The sequence below is a fragment of the Urocampus carinirostris genome, chromosome 10 (genome assembly GCF_059441175.1).
Source record: "Urocampus carinirostris isolate Australia breed hairy pipefish chromosome 10, RoL_Ucar_1.0, whole genome shotgun sequence".
In the NCBI taxonomy this organism is placed as follows: domain Eukaryota; kingdom Metazoa; phylum Chordata; class Actinopteri; order Syngnathiformes; family Syngnathidae; genus Urocampus; species Urocampus carinirostris.
This window is the reverse complement of record NC_142358.1, coordinates 12068050-12089811: the sequence shown is the minus strand read 5'-3', so window position 1 is coordinate 12089811 and position 21762 is coordinate 12068050. Positions and strand designations below refer to the sequence as shown.

General features: G+C 40.3%; 2 protein-coding genes across 3 annotated transcripts; both read right to left on the bottom strand.

Annotated features, from left to right (window-relative positions):
- Window positions 1-1079: 1079 nt before the first annotated feature.
- Window positions 1080-13392, bottom strand: LOC148357734 (uncharacterized). 2 transcript variants are annotated; one of them, XM_088345112.1, is made up of 5 exons: window positions 13247-13392; window positions 11353-11668; window positions 7282-7608; window positions 4050-4386; window positions 1080-2204 (listed from the first exon to the last, which is right to left on the bottom strand). In XM_088345112.1, the coding sequence occupies exons 1-5, from the start codon at window positions 13355-13357 to the stop codon at window positions 1661-1663; spliced, it is 1635 nt and encodes a 544-aa protein (XP_088201238.1). In that variant the 5' UTR covers window positions 13358-13392; the 3' UTR covers window positions 1080-1660. The 2 variants fall into 2 exon arrangements, with proteins under 2 accessions (XP_088201238.1, XP_088201239.1); XM_088345113.1 differs by lacking the exon at window positions 13247-13392 and adding an exon at window positions 12694-13166.
- LOC148357733 (uncharacterized) lies at window positions 13348-21698 on the bottom strand. The gene is made up of 5 exons (XM_088345107.1): window positions 21188-21698; window positions 18368-18630; window positions 17916-17985; window positions 16596-17032; window positions 13348-15061 (listed from the first exon to the last, which is right to left on the bottom strand). Exons 1-5 carry the CDS (start codon window positions 21555-21557, stop codon window positions 13877-13879), a joined length of 2325 nt encoding a protein of 774 aa, XP_088201233.1. The 5' UTR covers window positions 21558-21698; the 3' UTR covers window positions 13348-13876.
- Between the last annotated feature and the right edge of the window lie 64 nt (window positions 21699-21762).

Here is a 21762-nt window from a genome sequence, read left to right as displayed (position 1 = left end):
TTGTCATGGGGCCAGACGAGTAAATTAATGGCATAAAAAGTATGCTTTGGCTGGACGGCTGGGGTTCTTTTCAGAGGCTCACAATTAGATTAAGATTCAGGAGTGTAAGATTTGATTATAAAACGATTATTGATGTAATATATATATAATATATATATAATATAATATATATAATATCTTGTGTTTATCAACTGTGCATTAAAAAACGCAAATCAACAATTGAATTCATTTCCTCGTCTGTTTATTTAACTTGGGGAAACCAATGCAGACTGGATAGTGACAAAAACAGCATACAAATACTAAGTTAAATGATTGACATAAAAGTCTTTATGCTTTTTATTGAAAATGTTTACCTGAATATGGGAACTTCACTGTTAGATTTTATATCTATTACAAAAAGGAGCTAAAACTTCTTTAAACTTCTGCAAATGGACCAAGGTGCGTTTTTTTTATTTTGGATTTATTTTCTATTGCTCAAAAAGCTTGTCCATGACATTATTTTGAGGAAAACACTGGGATAGGTTTCCTCAATGTTCTCTTGTTGATCAAAGCTATTTTAGCACAAGTGGGTGTTTTGTGAGTAACACCTGGCTTTGGTGAGTTCCAGGGTACGAACTTAAAACAGCAAGTCATTGTATGACACGATAAAAGCTCAATTTTCTCTTGTGCCTCTCAGCATTGTCTCGCGGCCCACATAAAATGATGTGGAGGGCCGTGAGTTTGAAATGTGTTCTGTAATATTGAAATGTCACTGCCTATATTTAGTCATGATTATATAATTTCTTCATTTATAATTTCTTTTTCATTTGGTAGTAATTGTAATTATACAACTTCTCAATTTGTTTAGTTGTGTAGCAAGAAGTGAGCCTTGAGCACTGTCATATTAACATTTGCTATAACCAGTTTGGCACAGGTTTACTGAGCAAGTACTTTCAGTTTCATTTAGTGAAAAATTCAATATTTTTAGTGTTGTTTTGGCCCCGTTATTCTGTTAGTATAAAAACGTGGTAAGCCCCTTTAGTCTACATTATTGTGACCAGTCTACAATCATTGTCTGTGACTCATTTGTGTCTAGAACATTCTCTAAATAAAACATATACGTTTTTTCTCCTTCCTTCAGTTTTAATATAGGATGCCAGGGTTGTTCTTTATTTTGACTTTTATTGCTCACTGTGACTATTATGCACTATTGTCACTATTGGCCAATCATGTTAGGGTTCTTTGATTCCCTCAAACTTTAGGGCAGTTCTGCTTTTGATTTTATAAAAAGAATGGGCTCAGAAGAGGACCTTTAGAACAGTTTTGGAATGTTTGCATCTTGAGGGTTTAGGGTACAGTCCTCTCCTGTTCTCTCAGTTTAAAATTCATTAGTCTTCCCTCTCTATTTTAAGTGTGTACAAAACCATGACCATATCTATAACATTTAAAAGACCTGCCCATTGTCCCAGCCTTTATTTTGGCAGCAAACATTCTTACTAACCGATAGTTAACAAAAACACGGAGGAATAAAACACATGTTAAAACAGAATTGTAGTTTTACATATTTCAATGGCCTAACTGCTGTGGTACATTGGTGCATGGCAAGAAGTTATCAAATTACTGTACAATAAAATGAAAACAAAAAGTCCCTTTATTTTCTTTTTCAACAAATTCTTGCGAGTCAAGATGTTCCCAAAGAATTCTCCAGCTCTTTCCCAGCACACGTGTGTCTTTTCATCTGCCTGGAGTCTGAAAAACCGAGTCCACAAGAAGCGCATTCGTAAGGGCGCTCCCCTGTGTGCACTTGCATGTGGAACTTGACGTGCCCGAGCTGGCGAAACCTGACGCCGCACACGTCGCACTCGTATGGCTTCTCGCCTGTGTGGATCCTGAGGTGCCTCCTGTAGTTGGTGTAAACTCGGAAGGCCTTGCCGCACTGCTCGCAGACGTGCGGCTTTTCGCCCGTGTGGCACAACCGGTGTGCTTTGAGCGCGTGGTGGATGATGAAGGTCTTGCCGCAGACGTCGCAGGCGTAGGGTCGCTCGCCAGAGTGCGTGCGGATGTGGTAGTCGAAGGTGGCCTTGTAGAAGAAGGCCTTACCACACACATCACAAGTGTACGTTGAGCCGCTTGCGTGGACCAGCTCATGCTTCTTGAGGGCCTTCTCTGTGTCGAACCCACGTTGGCAGGTGTCGCAGGTGAATGGTGCATACTCAACAGTGGTCCTGTTAAAAGTTGAGTTTGTTAAAAAAAAAAAAAGCAGAATTTGAATGTTGTTTTTCCATTCATTTCCATTGTCAGTTTTGATGTCTATAGCCGTTTTTGCTGCTGTACGAAAATTGTAACTTTTCTACTCGCCGATGCCATCTCCCGGCTTAAGCCATTATTGTAGCCTCAATTAAGCTCTTTATGTTCTCCCTTTTTTTTATATTTTTGGGGGTTTAAGTGAGTGTTGGGGCAGCACGGCGGCGCAGTGGTTAGCGCTTGTGCGGCACAGTTCATGTCATGGGAACCTCCTGCGTGGGTTCAAATCCAGCTCCAGACTTCCTGTGCGGAGTTTGTATGTTCTCCCCCTGCTTGCGTGGGTTCCCTCCGGGCACTCCGGTTTCCTTCCACGTTCCAAAAACATGCATTTCAGGTGAATTGGCCGGTCCAAATTGTCCCTAGGTGTGTATGAGCGAATAAGTTGCCTGTCCCTGTGTGCCCTGCGATTGGCTGGCAACCAGTTGAGGGTGTCCCCTGCCCACTGCCCGGAGATGGCTGGGATCGGCTCCAGCCCCCCCGCGACCCCAATGAGGATAAGCGGTACGGCTATTGAGATGAGTTAGTGTTGGGCTGTACTTGAAACAGGCCTTTTCTTTCACCATTTTCATTCTACACTAACAAATAACTGCAGTGATGAGCACAAAATCGTTCTCCAACCACGCCTCCACTCCCATTTCCTAATAATAATAATGTTAGATAGATACTTTATTCATCCCCGAAGGGAAATTCACATTTCCAGCAGCATCCCTGAGCTGAGAACAATACAATAATAAAGCAAAAAGAATACAATATACAAATACCCAGTGTGACGTGCAAATGCCCACTGTAGCGTGTTATATAGAATAACTAAATAGTGCTACACAGAATACATATTGCAATAAGATTCGGTAATATGCAATGTAGGTGGTGTGGTTTACTGTGGGCTTTTACTCTGCCGGGTAGAGTTAAAGAGCCTCATCTACAGTATAAATGTTTTATACTTACATCATATACTTTTATCTTTTTTGTGATCATCGTGACTCATGCAGTAACACAGGTTTTTCACATTGGTTTAATATTTTGCTGCAATTTGGGATTTTGCCCTACTTTAACCTTTTTTTCAAATTTCACTGTATTTTTTTTATGACAAAAATAATACTCAAAATGGGCAGAGCTTTTTTACTAGGTTCTAACTTTTTTCTGTTATTTTCTTATTAAAATAAGAATGCTAAATTACGTGGAAGATTTTTACTTTTCATAATTAATATATATTAATAATACACTGGTTAAAAAACTGTGGTTAAGAGAACAAACACCCTTGAAATGATCAAATAGCGCGTATTTAACTGTAAGTAAGCCATATGCAAATGCGCAGAAAATATAATCTACGGCAGTTAGGGATGAGCAAACGAAAACGGTACATTTGGTACCGATTTACATCAGTATATCCTGGCATCGAACTACATGAAATCAGATGGTACCAAGATTTGCTTCCGTATCACGACTTTCTTAGCGTTGATTATCGTTAAGTAGAAGAGTTGGCAATTTTCAATGGCGAATTTGAACACAGCATTGTACAAACACTAGTGTAACAATGTCACGAACTGCAGCTCGCTGCAGTTGCAGAGATAAAAGCCAAGCGGATTAGGTGGGGAGTGTTCTTCTAATTCATGAACATTTATTTCGTTAATATTGCCACAAGGAACATGAGAAAACTACAGCAATATATTCATAGTACCCGCAAGTCCCAGTTCACAGGTACAGAAACTTGGATAAGTACCGTTGCAAATGCAAAAGATACCCATCCCCAGAAACAAATTGGTCACCTGTCGCGTTTAAAGATGACGGTTCGGTTTCTCCGTGCCCACGTCTTCCGATGCCCGGCCTGCGTAGGGACCTCAGCGCCTTCCTGGTGCACCTTCTGGTGCTTCTTTAACTGCCAGTTGTACAGGAAGGTCTTGCCACACAGGTCGCACATAAAGGATTTAGAGGCGCCGTGGAGCAGCATGTGAGCCTTCAGCTTGTCCTGGACGAAGCTGATGCCACACACGTTGCACTTGAACGGTCGCTCGCCCGTGTGGATGCGTGTGTGACGCTTGAGGTTCTGCTGCATCGTGAATCCGGCTCCGCACGTTTCGCAGGTGAACGGCTTACTACGTGAAACTTGGTTTTGAGAAAAAACAACAGACAAAACACAGTTCATTGTATGAGTAACATATTGCTTCCTTTAAGTAAAAGAGTACATATTCCCTGATACAGTAATCCCTCGTTTATTGCGGGGGTTATGTTCCTATGATAGGCAAAATCCTAGAAGTAACAACCGCGTGAAGTGGGGGTGTGGGGTTATCTCGCATTTTCGAAACAGAGGATCCTTCCTGGTAGCCTTGACAACCAGGCCCCAGGAGGCCGGCCAGTCAGGTGGGAGAGCGTGACGCCCAGAGGTCAGTAGAGTAGCCAAAAATTATACTCAAGTGAAAGTCTTGTTACTTCAGAATAAAATGACTCATGTAGAAGTAATAAGTAGTCAGGCACACAGTTACTTGAGTAAAACAAAAAGTACTGGGTGAAAAAACTACCCAAATACTGACTAACTGTAGCATCGTCTTATAATTGATTTTTTTAAACCAACAATTAATCAGATGATCATTCAAATCCATCCAATCAACATTTCAAAATGGTCTAAAATAATCAAGGTAAATTTTAAGTACTTTGATAAACAATTAAATTACAACAGTATATTCAAAGAAATCAGTTCAGCACAAATAGCACATTAGTGCAGTGATTAGCACATTTGCCTAACATGCGAAATGTCCCCGGTTCAAGACCAGGGGGAAAACTATGTTGGCCTGCAGAGGGACAGGTGCCACTAGGCCGTACTTGCCCAAGACACATCACAAGAAATGGAGCCCCTACGACCCTAGTGGTTGAGGGGATCCAACAAACCAGCACATTTAAAGCCTTTCTACTTTTTTCAACAGGCTCTGGAGGCAGAACAACAAGCTAGCCCTGAAGTGGGCACAGCAATATGTTGAAAGAGCTATATTGGACTCGCCCAAAAAAACAAATCTGTCAGGAACCGAAAAAAAAAAGCCTTGTAATGAAAGCAACACATGCTTTATGTATTTATATTGGCCTACTACCAAAATGACTATGTTGAATGCAGCCCAACCTGTGGAGAATGACGTGACTACACTGTTGTATGATAATGCCTCAAGTTCAATTATATTTTACAGAATCTTTAATTGTTTTGATAACGGCCAATTAACACATTTTGATTTCAATGATTAGAAACAACAACAACAAAGGTGCATAAATGTGCCCCTTATTTGGCTAACATAAATTAGTGCAATAAAAATTAGTATGCATCTTTAAAAATAAAATAGCAACCTTTTGAAAAGGCAAAGCAAACAAAATCACATTCATACAGTTTAAGTTTGCTTTCTGTGTAGTTATTTTTCTCTTTTTACTTTTGGGCTCCATGTCCAATCACACACCCGTCGGTTTGCTTTAAAACAGCCACCTGCTTGGTATGTGACGCTGCCCATTTAAAAGGAGCGGGGCTTGGGCCGCACAGTGACTCTCACCGGAGAAAAAAAACAAGCATAGGGCTCTGAGATTTTAGTTACTTAGTAATGGGTTTAATGTAGGCTAATGTAGTGGAGTAAATGGTAAATGGTCTGCATTTATATAGCGCTTTTCAAGTCAATGACGACCTCCCAAAGCACTTTACAATGTGCTTCACACTTACCCATTCACACGATCACACACCAATAGGGCGTAAGCCATGCAAGGCGCCTACCTGCTTATTGGGGGTCTTGCCCAAGGACACTTCGACGTATAACACGGAGGAGCTGGGAATTGAACCTGCGACCCCAAGACAATTGCTCTACCCCCTGAGCTAATGCCGCCCTGTAAGAATACAGTTTCTTCTTCACAAATCTAATGGCCTTCACCATCATCGAACCGAGACCAAAGTCTATCTCATGGTGCTAAGTATAGCTTGGTGTGTCTTTAGGGGAATTCTCTTCAATTAAAATAATGCCCAGTTGCCTTACATTCTATCTACAGTAAAAAAAAAAATCAAGAACACCAGGTTGGTTTCTACCCGAATAGTGCTATTCAACATCCAAACTTCTCTCTTTTGTTTCCTTTTTTTTCCCCTTCCTTTCCTTGTTTTGTTATTTTTTTCATGGGGTCACTTGGGGGTCTGCTCCACTTCGTTTCTACACTTCATGCAAAATGCTCATACTCTTTGCACTTATTGGAGGTTAAATTGAAACAAAACACTGCCAATGACGGCGCCACTGCTCCCTAGTCTCGTGGACACGCAATTGCACTTGATTCTTTGGAAAGGTACATAAAAAAAAAATCTGAAGTCAAACGCGGCCCACTTGACAGAGCCTTGAATACAAATATTTGCTATGCTATGCACACTTGAGTCTATATTTGTACGAATTTTTTTGAAGGGACGTCGCTACTTTGCGGATTTTCACTTTTCGCGGGTGGTTTTGGTCCCCATTAACCGGGTTTAAAAAAATAAAAATAATAAAATAATATATATATATATTTTTTTTAAAGCATTTTTGAAGGGGTGTCGCTATTTCACGGATTTTCACTTTTCGCGGGTGATTTTGGTCCCCATTAACCGCGATAACCGAGGGATTACTGTATTTATTTTACAAGATCCTCTGTCTATAAAGCCCACTGGATTATAAATCCCATTTTAAATTATTGGCAAATTTGCTTTTTTTCGGTCCATTTTATCCTCCAGGAAATAGAGTATTTTAATTTTGTTGAATCCTAAAGCCACCTATTGTCTTTTTACATGTTTGTTTTTTTACAATCATTCAAAGACACTTTATTTTCAATATATATATATATATATATATATATATATATATATATATATAAAAAGAAGAATTCACTCTGTCTAATCCAAACTCAGTGAGTCGCCATTTTAAAAATGACAATGACCAATCAAGTGTCACCTTACCAAAACATGTGAAACTTGATTGTCATGTTGTTGATTAGTGTATTTTATCTTGTTTTGAAGCTTACCAAGGACATCGTTGCCGTGCATCAACTCGTGCAACTTTAACATCTTTTTGCTCTTGAAGCTCTTTTCGCATATTGGACACGGAAAGGAAGGACACTTCTTCTTATGACTCTGAATGTGGCGCTGTAGTGTAGCATTACACTGGAAAACTTTGGGACACAGGATGCAACTCAGATGCTCTCTGTGGGTTTCCGAATGCTTCTTGAGTTGGTAATAACGGCCAAAGGTCTTCTTGCACACTTGACATTCCAACACACTCTTATTGACTTGAGGTGGCGAGGGATTCTTGGAGTCTGTGGGCTGAGTCATGTTTTTATTGTTTAAGATGTCTGCAAGATAAAGTTGAACAGATCAGTTTTACAGTCACATGGTCATGCTGGTTTTCAAAGACAGTTTTTTTTCTTTGTTGTTGGGGCATTCTTGTTTTCTGCAGCAGCTTACGGATGTAAACATATTACTCACAGCGCAACCGCACTCCTCCCACCGAGGGACAAGACAAGAGACACAAGTAGTATAAATAAGTGTGATGACGGACTGAAGAAAAACACCCAGTCACCCTACTGTATTGAACCTTCTATCATCCATAAACCTAAGCAACTGTTTTTTCTGTCTTTATTTTGGTAGCGCAATCACACGTTTGTCCCTCTATCTTTTTTCTGTCTTCCATTGTTCTTATTTAGTCTCGTTTTTCTCCAAGATTATTGTTAAACATAAGAATAATCCGAATTTTTTGTTTGACACAGTGGCAAAATTTACCAGACAACAACTTAACCCAAATAGTTGCACTTATTCTGCTAACGACATTATGGAATTTTTTAATAAAAAGATTCAACTAATCAGGAATTAAATTTTAAAAGAACGCTCTGTATCCTCCTCCTATATCAAAGATGTGGAGGTGTTAGGTATGGACCGTGTCGGCGGTTGTTCAAAAACATTCTCCAGTTTCAATGATTTGTCCCTTGATAATCTAACACAGATGGTCAGTAGGGCCAAACAAACTACGTGCCTGCTCGATCCGTTTCCAGCTTCACTGGTGAAGGATCTGTTTGGGATCTTAGGACCATCAGTTTTAATCATTATTAATATATCGCTATCCTCGGGTATTGTTCCTGTAGCCTTCAAGTCTGCCGTCATTAAACCCACGCTTAAGCGACCTAACCTTGACCCAGAAAGCCTAGGTAATTATGGGCCAGTGTCAAATCTGCAATTTTTTTGCGAAATTACTTGAAAAGGTCGTTGCACAGCAGCTAAATGACTTCATGTCAGAAAATAACATATTTGAAACTGTCCAGTCAGCATTTAGGGCAAATCACTCTACTGAGACAGCCCGGGCTAAAGTAACCAATGATCTCCTTTTAGCAATAGATTCCGGTGCCTCATCAATGTTACTGCTGCTGGATCTCAGCGCTGCTTTTGATACGGTCGACCACAACATATTATTGGTTCGTCTAGAACGCATTGGTATCTCAGGAACTGTACTCTCGTGGTTTAGGTCCTACCTGTCAGACAGGATGCAATGTGTTAACTATGGCAATCTGACCTCTAAATAATCTAATGTCCCCTGTGGTGTTCCTCAAGGCTCTGTACTTGGCCCCTTCTTTTTAGTATTTATATGATCCTGCTTGGTGACATTATCCGCAAGTATAATATTAGTTTCCATTGCTATGCAGATGACACTCAACTGTATGTGCCACTGGAAAAAACTGGACATTTAAGTTGTAGAAATCTGGAGGCTTGCCTTACTGAGATTCAAAGATGGATGTCACTTAATTTTTTACGCCTTAACCCAGAAAAAACTGAAATGTTGATTATTGGTCCAGCTCACTGTCGTCAGTTGTTTTCAAACACTACCCTGAACCTAGACAAATGTAATATCACCCATAGTGACTCGGTCAAAAATCTAGGTGTTATATTTGATCCTAATCTGACGTTTCAGTTACACGTGAAAAATATTACTAGAATAGCTTTCTACCACCTCCGTAATATTGCGAAGATTCGTTCGATGCTGTCCCAATCAGATGCAGAGATTTTAATTCATGCGTTTATTACTTCTCGGCTTGATTACTGTAATGTATTGCTTTCTGGTCTCCCGATGTCTAGCATTAAAAGTTTGCAGCTGGTTCAGAATGCGGCAGCTAGACTTTTGACTAAGACCAAAAAGTTTGAGCATATTACTCCTGTATTGGCCAACTTGCACTGGCTCCCAGTCCACTTAAGATGTGACTTTAAGGTTCTCTTATTAACATATAAATGTTTGCATGGGCTTGCACCCTCTTATCTCTCCGATTTGATTTCCCCCTTATGTTCCTGCACGGAGTCTGCGCTCGTAAAATGCCGGTCTACTTGTGACTCCGAGAGCCAAGAAGTCTGCAGGCTCGAGAGCGTTGTCCATCCGGGCCCCGGTGTTATGGAATGCCCTGCCTCTGGAGATAAGATCTGCAACCTCAACGGAAGTTTTTAAATCAAGGCTTAAGACACACTTCTATTCCAAAGCGTATGATTGCTGCCCACCTCATATTCTGTTTTGTCCTGTCTTTTTCCGACGCCTGCCTGGCTGATACGAAGGAGAAGGATGATTTGGGATGGGTCAGCGGACCAGCGTCTGACCTGCAGCATGTCAACCCCTGCATTTACCAGCTGGCAGAGATGGGAGGCAGCGTCGTGGCCGTCATAGACTTTCTGGACTGGTTTGCAGGCTGGGGGCGTCGTTGATGTCATGCACTTTCCGGACATTTTCAACATCTTACCTAATGTTTACTATTATGTGTACAGTAATGCTAATTGTAATTCACCCTGGTCAATCCTGAAAGGGGGATTACCACATGTGAGGTCCTTTCTCAAGGTTTCTCTTTTCTCCTCGCACTGAGGTTTTTGAGTTGTTCCTTGCCCGCATGCTGGTTTAAGATCAGAAAATTGTGTTATTTTGTAATTGTAATCCTGTGCAGTCCTTTGAGACATTTTTGTGATTAAGGGCTATATAAATAAATGTGACTTGACTTGAGTGTGTGCTTTTATCACATTTCTTTCTCCTAGAATAGTACGTGCATAACGTTGCCAGGCCTTGTTCTTGTGCGATGTTGTTGGGGCTGTAGATTGTTGAAAAAGCACCAGTAAGCCACTAAGGTGTGCCAAAAAGCAGCATGGCCGATATTTAGCTCCAGAGCCAATTGTACACAAAAACAGATGTTTATTGATAATGTTGGTATTTATTGGGGGTGCCTTGATGCCAAACCTAGCTTAAAGCGCTCCCAGAGGCCTACAGTACCGGTACATTTGTGTACATTTTCACGAAAATCATTTGAGCCGTTTTAGAACCTATAAGCCACATGTGAACACACACATGCACAAAAATCAGGATAAATAAATAAGTTTAGCTTTAGATTAGAAAGATTAAACAAATTTACATGAGTTCTTAAGTGTGTGTATGAGTGTGTGTCTTGATCAAAATATCATGAACATTTAAAATGGAAATAACTTAAATTGTCTTGAACTATTCTCTTCAGGTGGAATCGTCAATCAATTATCAATTCAAATAATTTATTGACCTCTAAATTGGTCACACCAATAGTAACTTGTATGTAATCAGTTTGAAGTGTGGTGAAATATGAAAGCCATATGTGATGCAATGTGTATTGTACAGTGTGAATGTGAACATAAGTGGCCTACTCAAAATTTCAGAACAGAATCCATTTTTTCCTTCCTAATCGTAGAAAACCAAAAAGGAAACAAAAAATAGTTTTCCCCTAGTGATTTAGGATCTGATATCGGTGTGCTCATCTCTGAAGAGCAACGGGACGCTTTATGTATGTGCTGAATCGGAGTCAGATCAGGAGGCGTCTCCTTCTACAGGTAATCATAGAATCCAAGTACTATCTTTTTCATGTGGGGGAGCAAACCCCTATCCAAAAACAGTCTAGGGGAGAGATGGGTACAACCAGGCTGTACTTGCCGAAAACACACAGCAGGAAGTGGTGCCCCCAACAACACAAGCATTTAAGGGAATTAATCAAATGAAGCTATACCCTTGAGGAAAAGCTTCTGTTACGTCCAACATAATATCTCTTTAAACACACCTTGAACCTGAGTGATGAGTGTTGGTTTGGACTGAAGGTCTTCCTCTTGTTTCCCCACCACCCTGTGCGGTTGCAGGACAGAAGGCCAACCTATCTCCTTGTTTAGTGTGGGGTATTCACTGATCACTTTCTGCTTCCACATTTTAATGACTTCAAAGTCTTCCACCAAGGCCTTAAGTTGGCGCTCCAGCTCGCTCACTTTGCATTTCAGCATTAAATTTTCCTTATTGGCTTTGCCAAGCAGATGTTGGAAAACGTCCTTGATCTTTCTGCTTGCTTCCTGGGCAAGGAGCTCCGACATTTTGTCATATCCTACCTGTTAGGAACAAAAAAAAACAACAACTATATTTTCCACCCTACATATAAAGATTCATTCAGGCATGGTCACCTGCAGTGTTTAGACTAACGCGTTACAAAGGAAGTTTCTTCTTTGCTCACGATGTAATGTATGATCCTTGGTCTGAGAACAACATTTAAGAAGGGTGGTGTAATACAACTGGATTCAGTTACGGTGGCGCCTTATCAAGCACAAAGTATAAATTTCTCGTCGTGGAAATATTCTCCTTGCCGTATAGACTCGCATCTGAGCCTTAATTACAACAATAAAATACTCAAACCAGGGGGTCAGTTAGTATGTGTATGTATGATTGTGTGTCATCAGTAGCGAATAGATAGCAGCACGCGAGCAAATAAATCAATGGGGCCAACGTGAGCACAGAATTTACCGTAAAATAATTTTGGCCATTTTATTTGCAAAATATGTTTTGCAATACGCCATGCCGGGTGAAAAAAGAAAAAATATTCAACAGTACCGAGAAATGGAGAAGGAAATCTTTGAGTTTGAGGCGACACAAAGTGGATAAGGAGTGTCTCAACCAAGTGTGTTTGCAAGCTGTCGAGAGTAGACAAGCTAAGAAATATGAAGACTTCAAATGCTTTCACAGGTTGGTGAGTACGTTTTATTCATTAGGCCTATGAGGCTATTTTAAAGAAGTTTCAAATGGGTCGGCTTAAATGTGAATGTATACGGTAATTTGTAACTAAGTAGATAGGGGTGTCAGTAATCTGAGAGGAGAATCAGAATTCATTTTTGATAAAGTAACTAGTAACTCTTATTTATTATCAGTAAGGTGCCCAATAACGGACACTTGATTTTAGACTAATTTGTTCAGACCACTGTAGTCATTTTGTTAATGAACTTAAAGCAATCTCTTCTACCTGAACAGTGAATGGGTAATCATTTGGAAGTTTGATTACCTCCTGTTAAGATAACTTGTTTATTCTGAAAATGTTAAAGTTGTTTGACCCGCATTTTTGTAATTCAAAAAATCGCATGCTCACATTGCAGCCTCCAAGTCTGTAGACGGCGCTAGTATAATTTATAAGATGCTAAACTAGGTCAAGTAGCAGAAGAACGAGCTCTAGAAACTAACAAACGTTAAGGACATCAATGATGGTCAAACTAAACCTCCCTTAAAACCCTTGTTGGTCATAAACTATAACGAAATAAAATAAGAACAAAAATTGAGAAGGAACGCTCCTGTCAGTGCCTCCGATCTGCCATTGCCCTAGCGTCGAGTAGCACACTAGCTAACAGCTGACTAAAGTTTAAAAATTCGGCGTGCCATAATTTTAGGTCTGATGTTCCCGACGGAAGTTACTGCACTGTTTTACCGATTAACGCCATCAAACCTAAAACTATTTACACGATAATAAAAGCAATAAAATATCCGTGGATACGGTTGCTTGTTTAACTACATGGATTCTACAGTGCATTTATCAAATCTTGTGAGCAAGTAACGTCTCTGTAAAACAGGAACTACCCGTTCATATTTATTCTTCATTACAGAAAAAAACATCGAATTATCCAAACTACTTAGTGTCAGCAATTTACCTTCGCATAATGGTCCCTTGTGGTAGGTCTAGTAATTGAATCCAGAGCATACTTAATAAGAGTCACCAAAATGGCGTTTGTTTGGGAATAAAACATCAAACTTTCAGACATTTTTCATGGATTTATTGCACTCTCTAGTCACGAAGATCTCGTTTGACCCACCCCCCCTCCTTTTTCATCAAGCCTCAGAAGCCGTTCGAAATTGCAACTTCAAAATAAAAGTAAAAATATAGTCTCCTTTATTTTAAACAAAATTCAACTCATTCAATTAGAATTGCAACCGTACGCTTGTAATAATATATTTCAGATGTAATTTATGTCTGTAAAAATAGCTTAAGAAAATGCAAACAATCCATCTTAATTGATACGTTCAAAAACTAGTTTTACATTTAAAGGCGGGGAGTTTAAGCTCGTTATGTTTAAATTGGTCAAGTTAAAGATTTTTCTTTTCACAGATAATGAATTGCATAAATAAATCGTTTCAATACTTAGTACATTTTAAGGATTGCTATTTGAAGAGTGGGTTTCAGTAGATTTGGGTTTTTCAAAGGGAGAACATAGCTGTTGATGTTCTCACAGGAAATCATCTCATAATGTTTGTTCCATTTCTACAGAGAGATAATAAACCATTTATGTCACCAACACAGCAGAGTTGGTTTCATCATTAGTTCCGTCGCAACTGTGCTTCTTTAACTGTCTCGAGTCGGAGAATCCGTGCCCGCAGTTCTGGCACGAATAAAGCTTCTGGCCCGTGTGCACCTGCAAGTGCGACTTGAGCTGGTTGGATTGGTGGAACTTGCGGTGACAGTAGCTGCACTCGAACGGTTTCTCCCCCGTGTGGATACGCAGGTGACGGTAGAAGTTGCCGTCCGTGCGGAAGGCCTTGCCGCACTGCTCGCACTTGTACGGCTTCTCTCCGGTGTGAATGCGCTCGTGCTGCTTGAGGCTGCCGGCATGGATGAATCCCTTTCCGCACACTTCGCACACGAAAGGTTTCTCGCCTGAATGGGAGCGCTCGTGCGAGCGGAACGAGTACTTGTTGTGGAAGGCCTTGCCGCACAACGCACAGGAGAACTCCTTGTGGTCGCTGTGGCCCTTCTCGTGCAGCTTGAGCGAGCAGGCGGCGCTGAAGCTGGCCAGGCAGATTTTGCAGCTGTATGGCTTCACCAGCAGCTTGTTCCTCTGCCTCTGAGGGAACACTTTAGGCTTGTCGTCTTGCTTGGCGTGCACTAATTTCTGGTGGATTTGAAGGCGGCAGTTGAAGAGGAAAGTCTTCCCGCAGAGATCGCACATGAACGGCTTGCGAGCTCCGTGCACCAGCATGTGTGACTTGAGCTTGTTGTTATCGGAAAAACTCTTTCCACAATCTTGGCAGGTGAAAGGCTTCTCGCCCGTGTGGATGCGCAAGTGCCGCTTTAAGTTGTTGTTGAGGCTAAAGCGGGCACCGCACTCGTGGCAAGTGAAGGGTTTCTCGCCCGTGTGCACAACGCTGTGTCGCTTGAGCGCCGTGCCGGTGCGGTAAGAGCGTCCACACACGGTGCAGACGAACGGCGTGATGCCGGTGTGCTTGCGTTTATGCACGGTCAGCGAATGGGCGTACTTGAAGGTCTCCTCGCACATATTGCACTTGTACTTTTTGGCGTTGGTGTGGACCATTTGGTGGAAACGCAACGTGTCTTTGCTCTTGAATTCCTTGCCGCAGGTGGCGCAGCTGAAGGGCCGCTCCTCCGAATGCACCACCATGTGGCCGCGCAGCTGCACCGGCGTCTTGCAGGTCTTGTTGCAAAGATGACACTGGAGCGGCTCATTCCACTTCTGTACAATCCAGAATTGGAGAAAGCAAAAGAAAACTACAATAAGTTACTCCTAATTACTATCAACAAATCATGGCTGGGGTTTGGTAATTATGTATTTTTGGGCTGCAAATCGGCATTTCTTGTGCAGGACATTGTGGCCTTAAATCTATTATTTTGTAGAAAAGCATTAAAATTTGGGGGCTACAAAAGTCACAACAGGGGGTCGCAATTTTCCCTTTTGTTGATCCAAGTCGGTATTTAAAGATGGACACAGCAAAAAAAAAAAAAAAAAAAAAAAAAAAAAAAAAAAAAAAAAAAAAAAAAAAAAAAAAACCTTGCTGCACTGCTAAATAATTTTCCTTTTAATTAATCACCAATACTCTAAAAATATTTATTTTATATTAATACAAGTGGCTCACTCTAAGTATAATTTAAAATTTTGTTGTTCTCATTTTGCCATATCTCAAACTTTTTCTATTAAAATATATATGTACTTAATCAAAACAACTTGAATTTTCTGCCGGTGATACGGTATTCTTTTTGGACTTACTATATTTCAAATTAGTTTTTACAGAAAAATACCATGCTGAGGTATTTTACGTACGATTTTCCCGTAACTAAAATTTAAATCTGAAAAAAGTTTTCAAAATATTTATAATAGTATTCAAATAAATCATATAATAGGGGAAAAAATACAAACATTTTTTGTAGTCGTTACTTTTACATGTTTAATTTATCTCGGGGTTTTTTTTTCTTCACAATTTTGTAACGAGGGTTTTTGCAGTGCAACAAATACAATAAAAGTTCCATTTGTAACCAGTATATTAAAAGTTTGGCAACTACTTACTCATTAAAGGGTTGGGGATGAAATGTATTTTTTAAATAGCTTGCACTATCAGAAAAAACAAAATATTATCATGTACTTTGTCATCCAATTACATTTTGATTGTTATAATTTTTTTAAATACAATATTAAGTTTTACTTTTAGACTCTTTCATATAGTATCTGTATCAAAGAACAAGAAAAAGAGAAGACACGTTTACATGTACTTTCCTTCAAACTATTGTACATGAAAAAAGGTGGGAACGCTAACATACAGAACCTTCTCAGAAAATGTGAATTAAATATAACTAAATTTAATTGAAAAGGTTATTTTCTGCAATCCAATGAAAAATGTCATACATTATGGATTCATCACACATTAATTGAAATATTGCAAGCCTTTTAGTATTTTGATATCGCTGCTTATGACATACAGCCTATTAATACATTTTTTTCATGATTTTCTAATATTCCGAGATTGGAGAGTTGAATTCTCGCCATAATCAGGGATATTAAAAACAATACAAGACATACACTATTTCAGTTGATTTGTAACGAGTTTTTTTTTGTTTTAAAATAAATTGCATTACAGTAACTATCAAACTTCTTTTACATTATTCTAATTTTCTGAAACTGTCCTTTAGAAAATAAAACACACATTTTTAGGATTCTATTCTTTAGCGACTTCCGACTGGTTGCAAAAGGCTGAAGCTTGAAATGTTCTCCTCACCTGATGGCGCAGCAGGTGGTTCTGCAAAGAGCGCTCGGAGCGAAAGCTCTTGTCGCACTCCACGCAAGCAAAAGGCTTCGGCTGGCCTAGCATCTGATGGCGCTTCAGGTGGTTCAGGAAAGACTCTTCCTTGCGGTACGATCGCTTGCAATGAGGACACGGGAAGGGCAATGGATCTTTCGACGCCGCCTGCTGACTGGCCATGGAATCTTCAGTGCCTGTCCTCTCCAGGACGTCCTCACTGCTCTCCGGGACAGGCTGCTTGTGGAATGCCGCGTGTTTATGAAGTTCAGCTTTCCAGGAGAAGGTGGCGTTACATTCAACGCAAGAGAAGCGCTTTATGTTCCGGCGTGCCTTCTTTCTTAAATTTCCTTCTTCAAATTCTTCTTCACCACAGTCCAGATCGTCATCGCTTAAGTCTACTGATGCTGACAGAGCTTAGAAGAGACAAAACAAAACCCCCAAGGCCTTGAATATTAAACAACAGTGATTTAAACCAAGGAATTTAAACCAAACAGAAGCAAGAAAAAAAGGTATTTCACAAATCTAATACTTTTGTTTATAATAATATAATGCAGCCTTAGCTGAAAATATACAGCTGTTCCAATCATAGTTTCCCGAAGGAACCCTGTGTAAAATTTGGGCACTCGATGTTGATGTATTTTGTAGTCCAACAGAAAAATTACTTTTACAAAACACAAGGAAGAGTACAATCTATGGAGACTCAAAGTGACCCACCAGCATTTCTTTACTTTCACAAGGTTGTTTTTTTTTTGGGTCCCTGTAGCAGTAGGATGGCAGACATTCACGTCAACTTCCTGTAAGTGACTCATGTTATGTCAAAGAAATCCAAATCTCTTGATCTAGGATTATTTAGAAAAGATGCCATTTGTAGTCTTTGTCTTTTTGTTCATTTTTTATATCATTTTTTTTAATGGATGATGTTTTACCAAAACAATCAGACATACTGATAAGATTATAAGATTGCCATACACAAGTGCAGAAAAACTGTAGATTCCTGTACCAAGGTAAGGAAACATAATTTTTTAAGAGTTATTCGCATTCAGATTTTTATGTTAATGACTATTTTTTCTCATAGTTTGCACTTTTAATTACCATAAAACCCAATGTTTTGTATACAGTATGAATTTACTATTTTATTCATACACAGAATTTCATCATTTCTTTAGTTTTCTGGGTTAACAAATTAGCAACTTCAAAGCCTGTTCTACTCCAAAACTGGCATAATTTAAAATAATAGTCATTTAACTTTATTGGTTAAATTGTTAAATTGACAAACTGCTCTCAAAATGTCCTTACCCATCTCCACTTTGAAGCTTGGCTTCCTAATTCTTTTCGGTCTTCCAGACAAAGGTTCTTCCACTGAGCTCTGTTACACAAACCAAAAATTAGGTCAATTTCCCCCCTTTTATGTGGTCTTTTAAACACGGGATTAAAAAATAAAAAGCAAAATCAAAGGCACCTTTTTATGATTTCAAATCTTGATTTGTTTGTGAAGTTTTGAGTTCATGGGATGTTTGATACAGTTGAGGTCAAAACTTATCTTTGGATCAATGCTCCTAATGCAGCTTAGGATAAATAAATGTGACTGTGTGTGTTTGACTTATTTGTCATCTTAATGTTCCTGACATTTTCTCCAAGCTTTTATGTTTGACATTAGCAAACCTACTAGAAAATGAGCAGACTTTAAACTATTTGGGGCTGATAATTTAATGTCTCTGGATGATTCAAATATGTTCAAGAATGTTAACCTGCTTGTGTGCCAGCTCCTTTTCTTTAGGGGACCATGAATCAGGACTTGAAGTGTTTTGAAGCAAAGACAGAGGTTGAGGGCCAAGTTCTGACGTAAGCACTGCTTCGGTTATCTCCTGCGCAGTAGAATCTCCTTCTCCCACAATGACAACCATCACGGGGGCACCTGCATACTGGGGCTCCGTATTGATATTCTTGACTGCCTCGCCATTACCGGCTTCACAGACACTTAAACTCGCTTCTGCAGTCTGGTTGGTGGTGACTGAAACAGCAAAATAATTGTGTTAATCCACTAACGAAACATAAGAGTGTCAATTCACCCCGGATAACATTTTGTTCAGGTTTTGGATAAGTGGATAAATGCAAGCTGAAGCACATTTCAGATGGTTTGACTTAATGTTTAGGTAGGGCCGGGCGATAAAACGAAATAATTAGATTTATTTGTCATTTTCTAAATCAACAATTTGAAAATTTGTTCCGATGTAAAATTGACGGTTGAATTGGACAGCAGGACTGGGTACACAAATTGAGTGCAAGAAAATGAAACATTCAAGTTTACAATGATTACAACTGAAGCCCTTTGAGACGTGTTTGATTAAGGGCTATAACAAATAAATGAATTGATTTGACAGTGATCTTTTTTTATGCTCAACTCTAGAAATTCCTAAAAGGAGTAAGCAAGATGCTCCCAAACTTCAGAAGTTTTAGTATGTGTACCTTATGTTGATTTATTCATTTCTGTATGTTAGAGCTCGAGACAGAGACATTCTTGTGCATGAACAACTCTCATCATAGATTATAATCATGTCAGATGCCTCATTCGGTTGGAAAAACCAGTCTGTCTACAATAGTCGACAATGGATTCGACTGTTGAAGCCCTAATTTTAATCGCAACACTTGAGAGGGTGAAAGAAAATTGCAATGCTGTAAAATTTGAATTCATGGTTCACGGATCCCTTAACCGCATGGGTCGTCGGAACACCAATGAGGACACATCTCTGGACAGTCTTCTCCACTGTTGACGGTCCCTGGTCTGTTCTTCGTGGCAAAGTTGGCACCAGTACGTTCCTTAATGTTGTCAGCCCAATTCTTTTTCTGTCTTGCGCTTCTCCTGCCCCCATGGACTGTGCCCTGGAGAATTATCTTGGTCATTCCTGATGAGACGTAACCATACCACTGAAGTTTCCGTCTGCGCACAGTTGACAACAGTTCTTCATAGGGTCCGATGTGCCCTCTGATGGTGTTGCGCACCGTTTAGTTTGTCACATACCTAGAAGTTTCCTGTAGCATCGCATCACCTGGACTTTCTTTCCCAGTTTTGCTGTGAGAGTCGCGCGCGTTCAGGAAAATGAAAGTAACCAGTGCTGGCATGAGTCTGATCTTTGATTTCACTGCTACGTTTTTTGTCCTTTCAGATGGTTTTAAATCTGGCTAGTGCGGCTGTGGTTTGAGCTATCCAGGCCATTGATTTCTGGTTCTGACCCCTCCTCCTGATATGAGAGTTCCAAGATATTTAAATGTGGTGACAGGTTCTAGCTCTCTCTAGTTGATGGTGATGGTCGTGGCGAGAACTTGGGGATTGTTGGTCATTACTTTTGTTGTTTTCTGTGCCGATTTCCATCCCATACTGGAATGATGTTTTGTCCAGGCGATTGACCAGATCTCTTGAGTTCCTGTTGCTCTCTGCCAATCCAGCAATATCATCAGAAAAACAGAGGTTAGTGATGTTGTGTCCCCCAATACTGACTGCATAGTCATGTTGCTTCAGAATTTTGAACATGATCCTCTTCAGGAACATGCTGAATAATGTTGGAGAGAGAATGCAGTCTTGTTTCACACCGATGGGGTTTAAAACCACGCTCCAATGGTACCATTGATAAATACAGTACTGCACTGTTGGCATTGGCATACAGTTGTTCAGTGGTCTGAACTAGTTTCTTGCCCACGTTGTACTTCCGCATGGTGGCCCATAAAGTGCCTAGCCATGCTCGGTCAAACGCCTCCTTCAAATCAACAAAAATGTGATAGAGGTTTCTCTGATGATGTTGAAACTTCTCACATAGGATGTGCAAATTTTATATTATTTTTCTCTAAATAACAAAGATGCTTTCGGTGGTAGGCTTTTATTGTGTCAAGCTGATTTGATTGTCAACAGAAGTATCTTGTTTTCATTGTGGAGACCATTCTAGCATATGGCATTATGATGAGGTATGCTTGGAACACGACACCAGAAATAAAACTATAAAGTCCCAATCAACACAGCCTAGAATATCATTGGCTGCTCTCTGCCCAGTCTGGACGACGTTGCTGCCTTGCAATACCGCAGCAGAGCCAACAACGTTATGAGCGACCACTCTCATTCTGGTCACAACATTAAAACAAGGACTTTCAGGCTCAGAAACAGTTTCTTCCCCAAGGCCATCACCACCCTAAACAAGCGCACAAGCAGTGAAAAAATATAAATCTTGCCCTTGTGTAAAAAATGGGTATTCATATATTACTTTTCGGTTTACGTTGGTGTTATGTTGCTGCTTAGTGTTATGGCACTATTTTTCATTGCACTATTGTTGTAATGAAACTGGCTGGCAACCATTTCAGGGTGTCCCCTACCCGAAGATAGCAGGAATGGACTCCACCGCCCCCGTGACTCTTCTGAGGATAAGCGCAGCAGATAATGGATGGATGTTCTGATGCACTTACAACTTAGGCCAGTCGACAACCACTTTTTTGTGAACATCTTCATCATGTGTTTTCCTGGGATGCCATGTCAGTGTCCTCTACGGTGTTATCACTGACAATAAAGACTATTTTAATTATACCTTTTGAGGCTGCTCCACCATCGCCTGTGATCTTGAGCTCCTTCTCCAACAGGTCCATGTCCCTGCTCGGTTGTTCCACCTGGACTTTCAGCTCATCTTCCAGCTGCCCAGCCTTCCTTTGAATCAAGTACTCCAGTTGCCCCACTTTGGCTCTCAGTGCCTCGTTCTCGTCGTACAACTCTTCGAAAACTTGCCGAAGTTGAGACAACAGACCGCACTCGATTTTCCGAAGCTCGGCGACGAGAGCGACCGTCGCTTCCTCCCAGACAGAGTTTGCCGCTTCATTCTCCCACACGCCTCTGTACATCGACACGGTGGCTCGGAAGGCTAGCTCGACGACAGGAGCCACCTTGTCATCGAACCTCGCCATCGTATTTGTGTTGACTGTACACCAAACTGACGATTAAAATCAATTTAAATAGAAAATATCATACAACATTGAACATATCTTAGTTGACTGTTGACTATGGCGGACTGTGCGACTCCGTAAATTTTCCGTGTTTCCTCTCAACTTCCGGTTTCCTTTCCCTCTTTTTAATTCCAACCCACTGAGCTGTTTCGAAGTTGTTCATCCA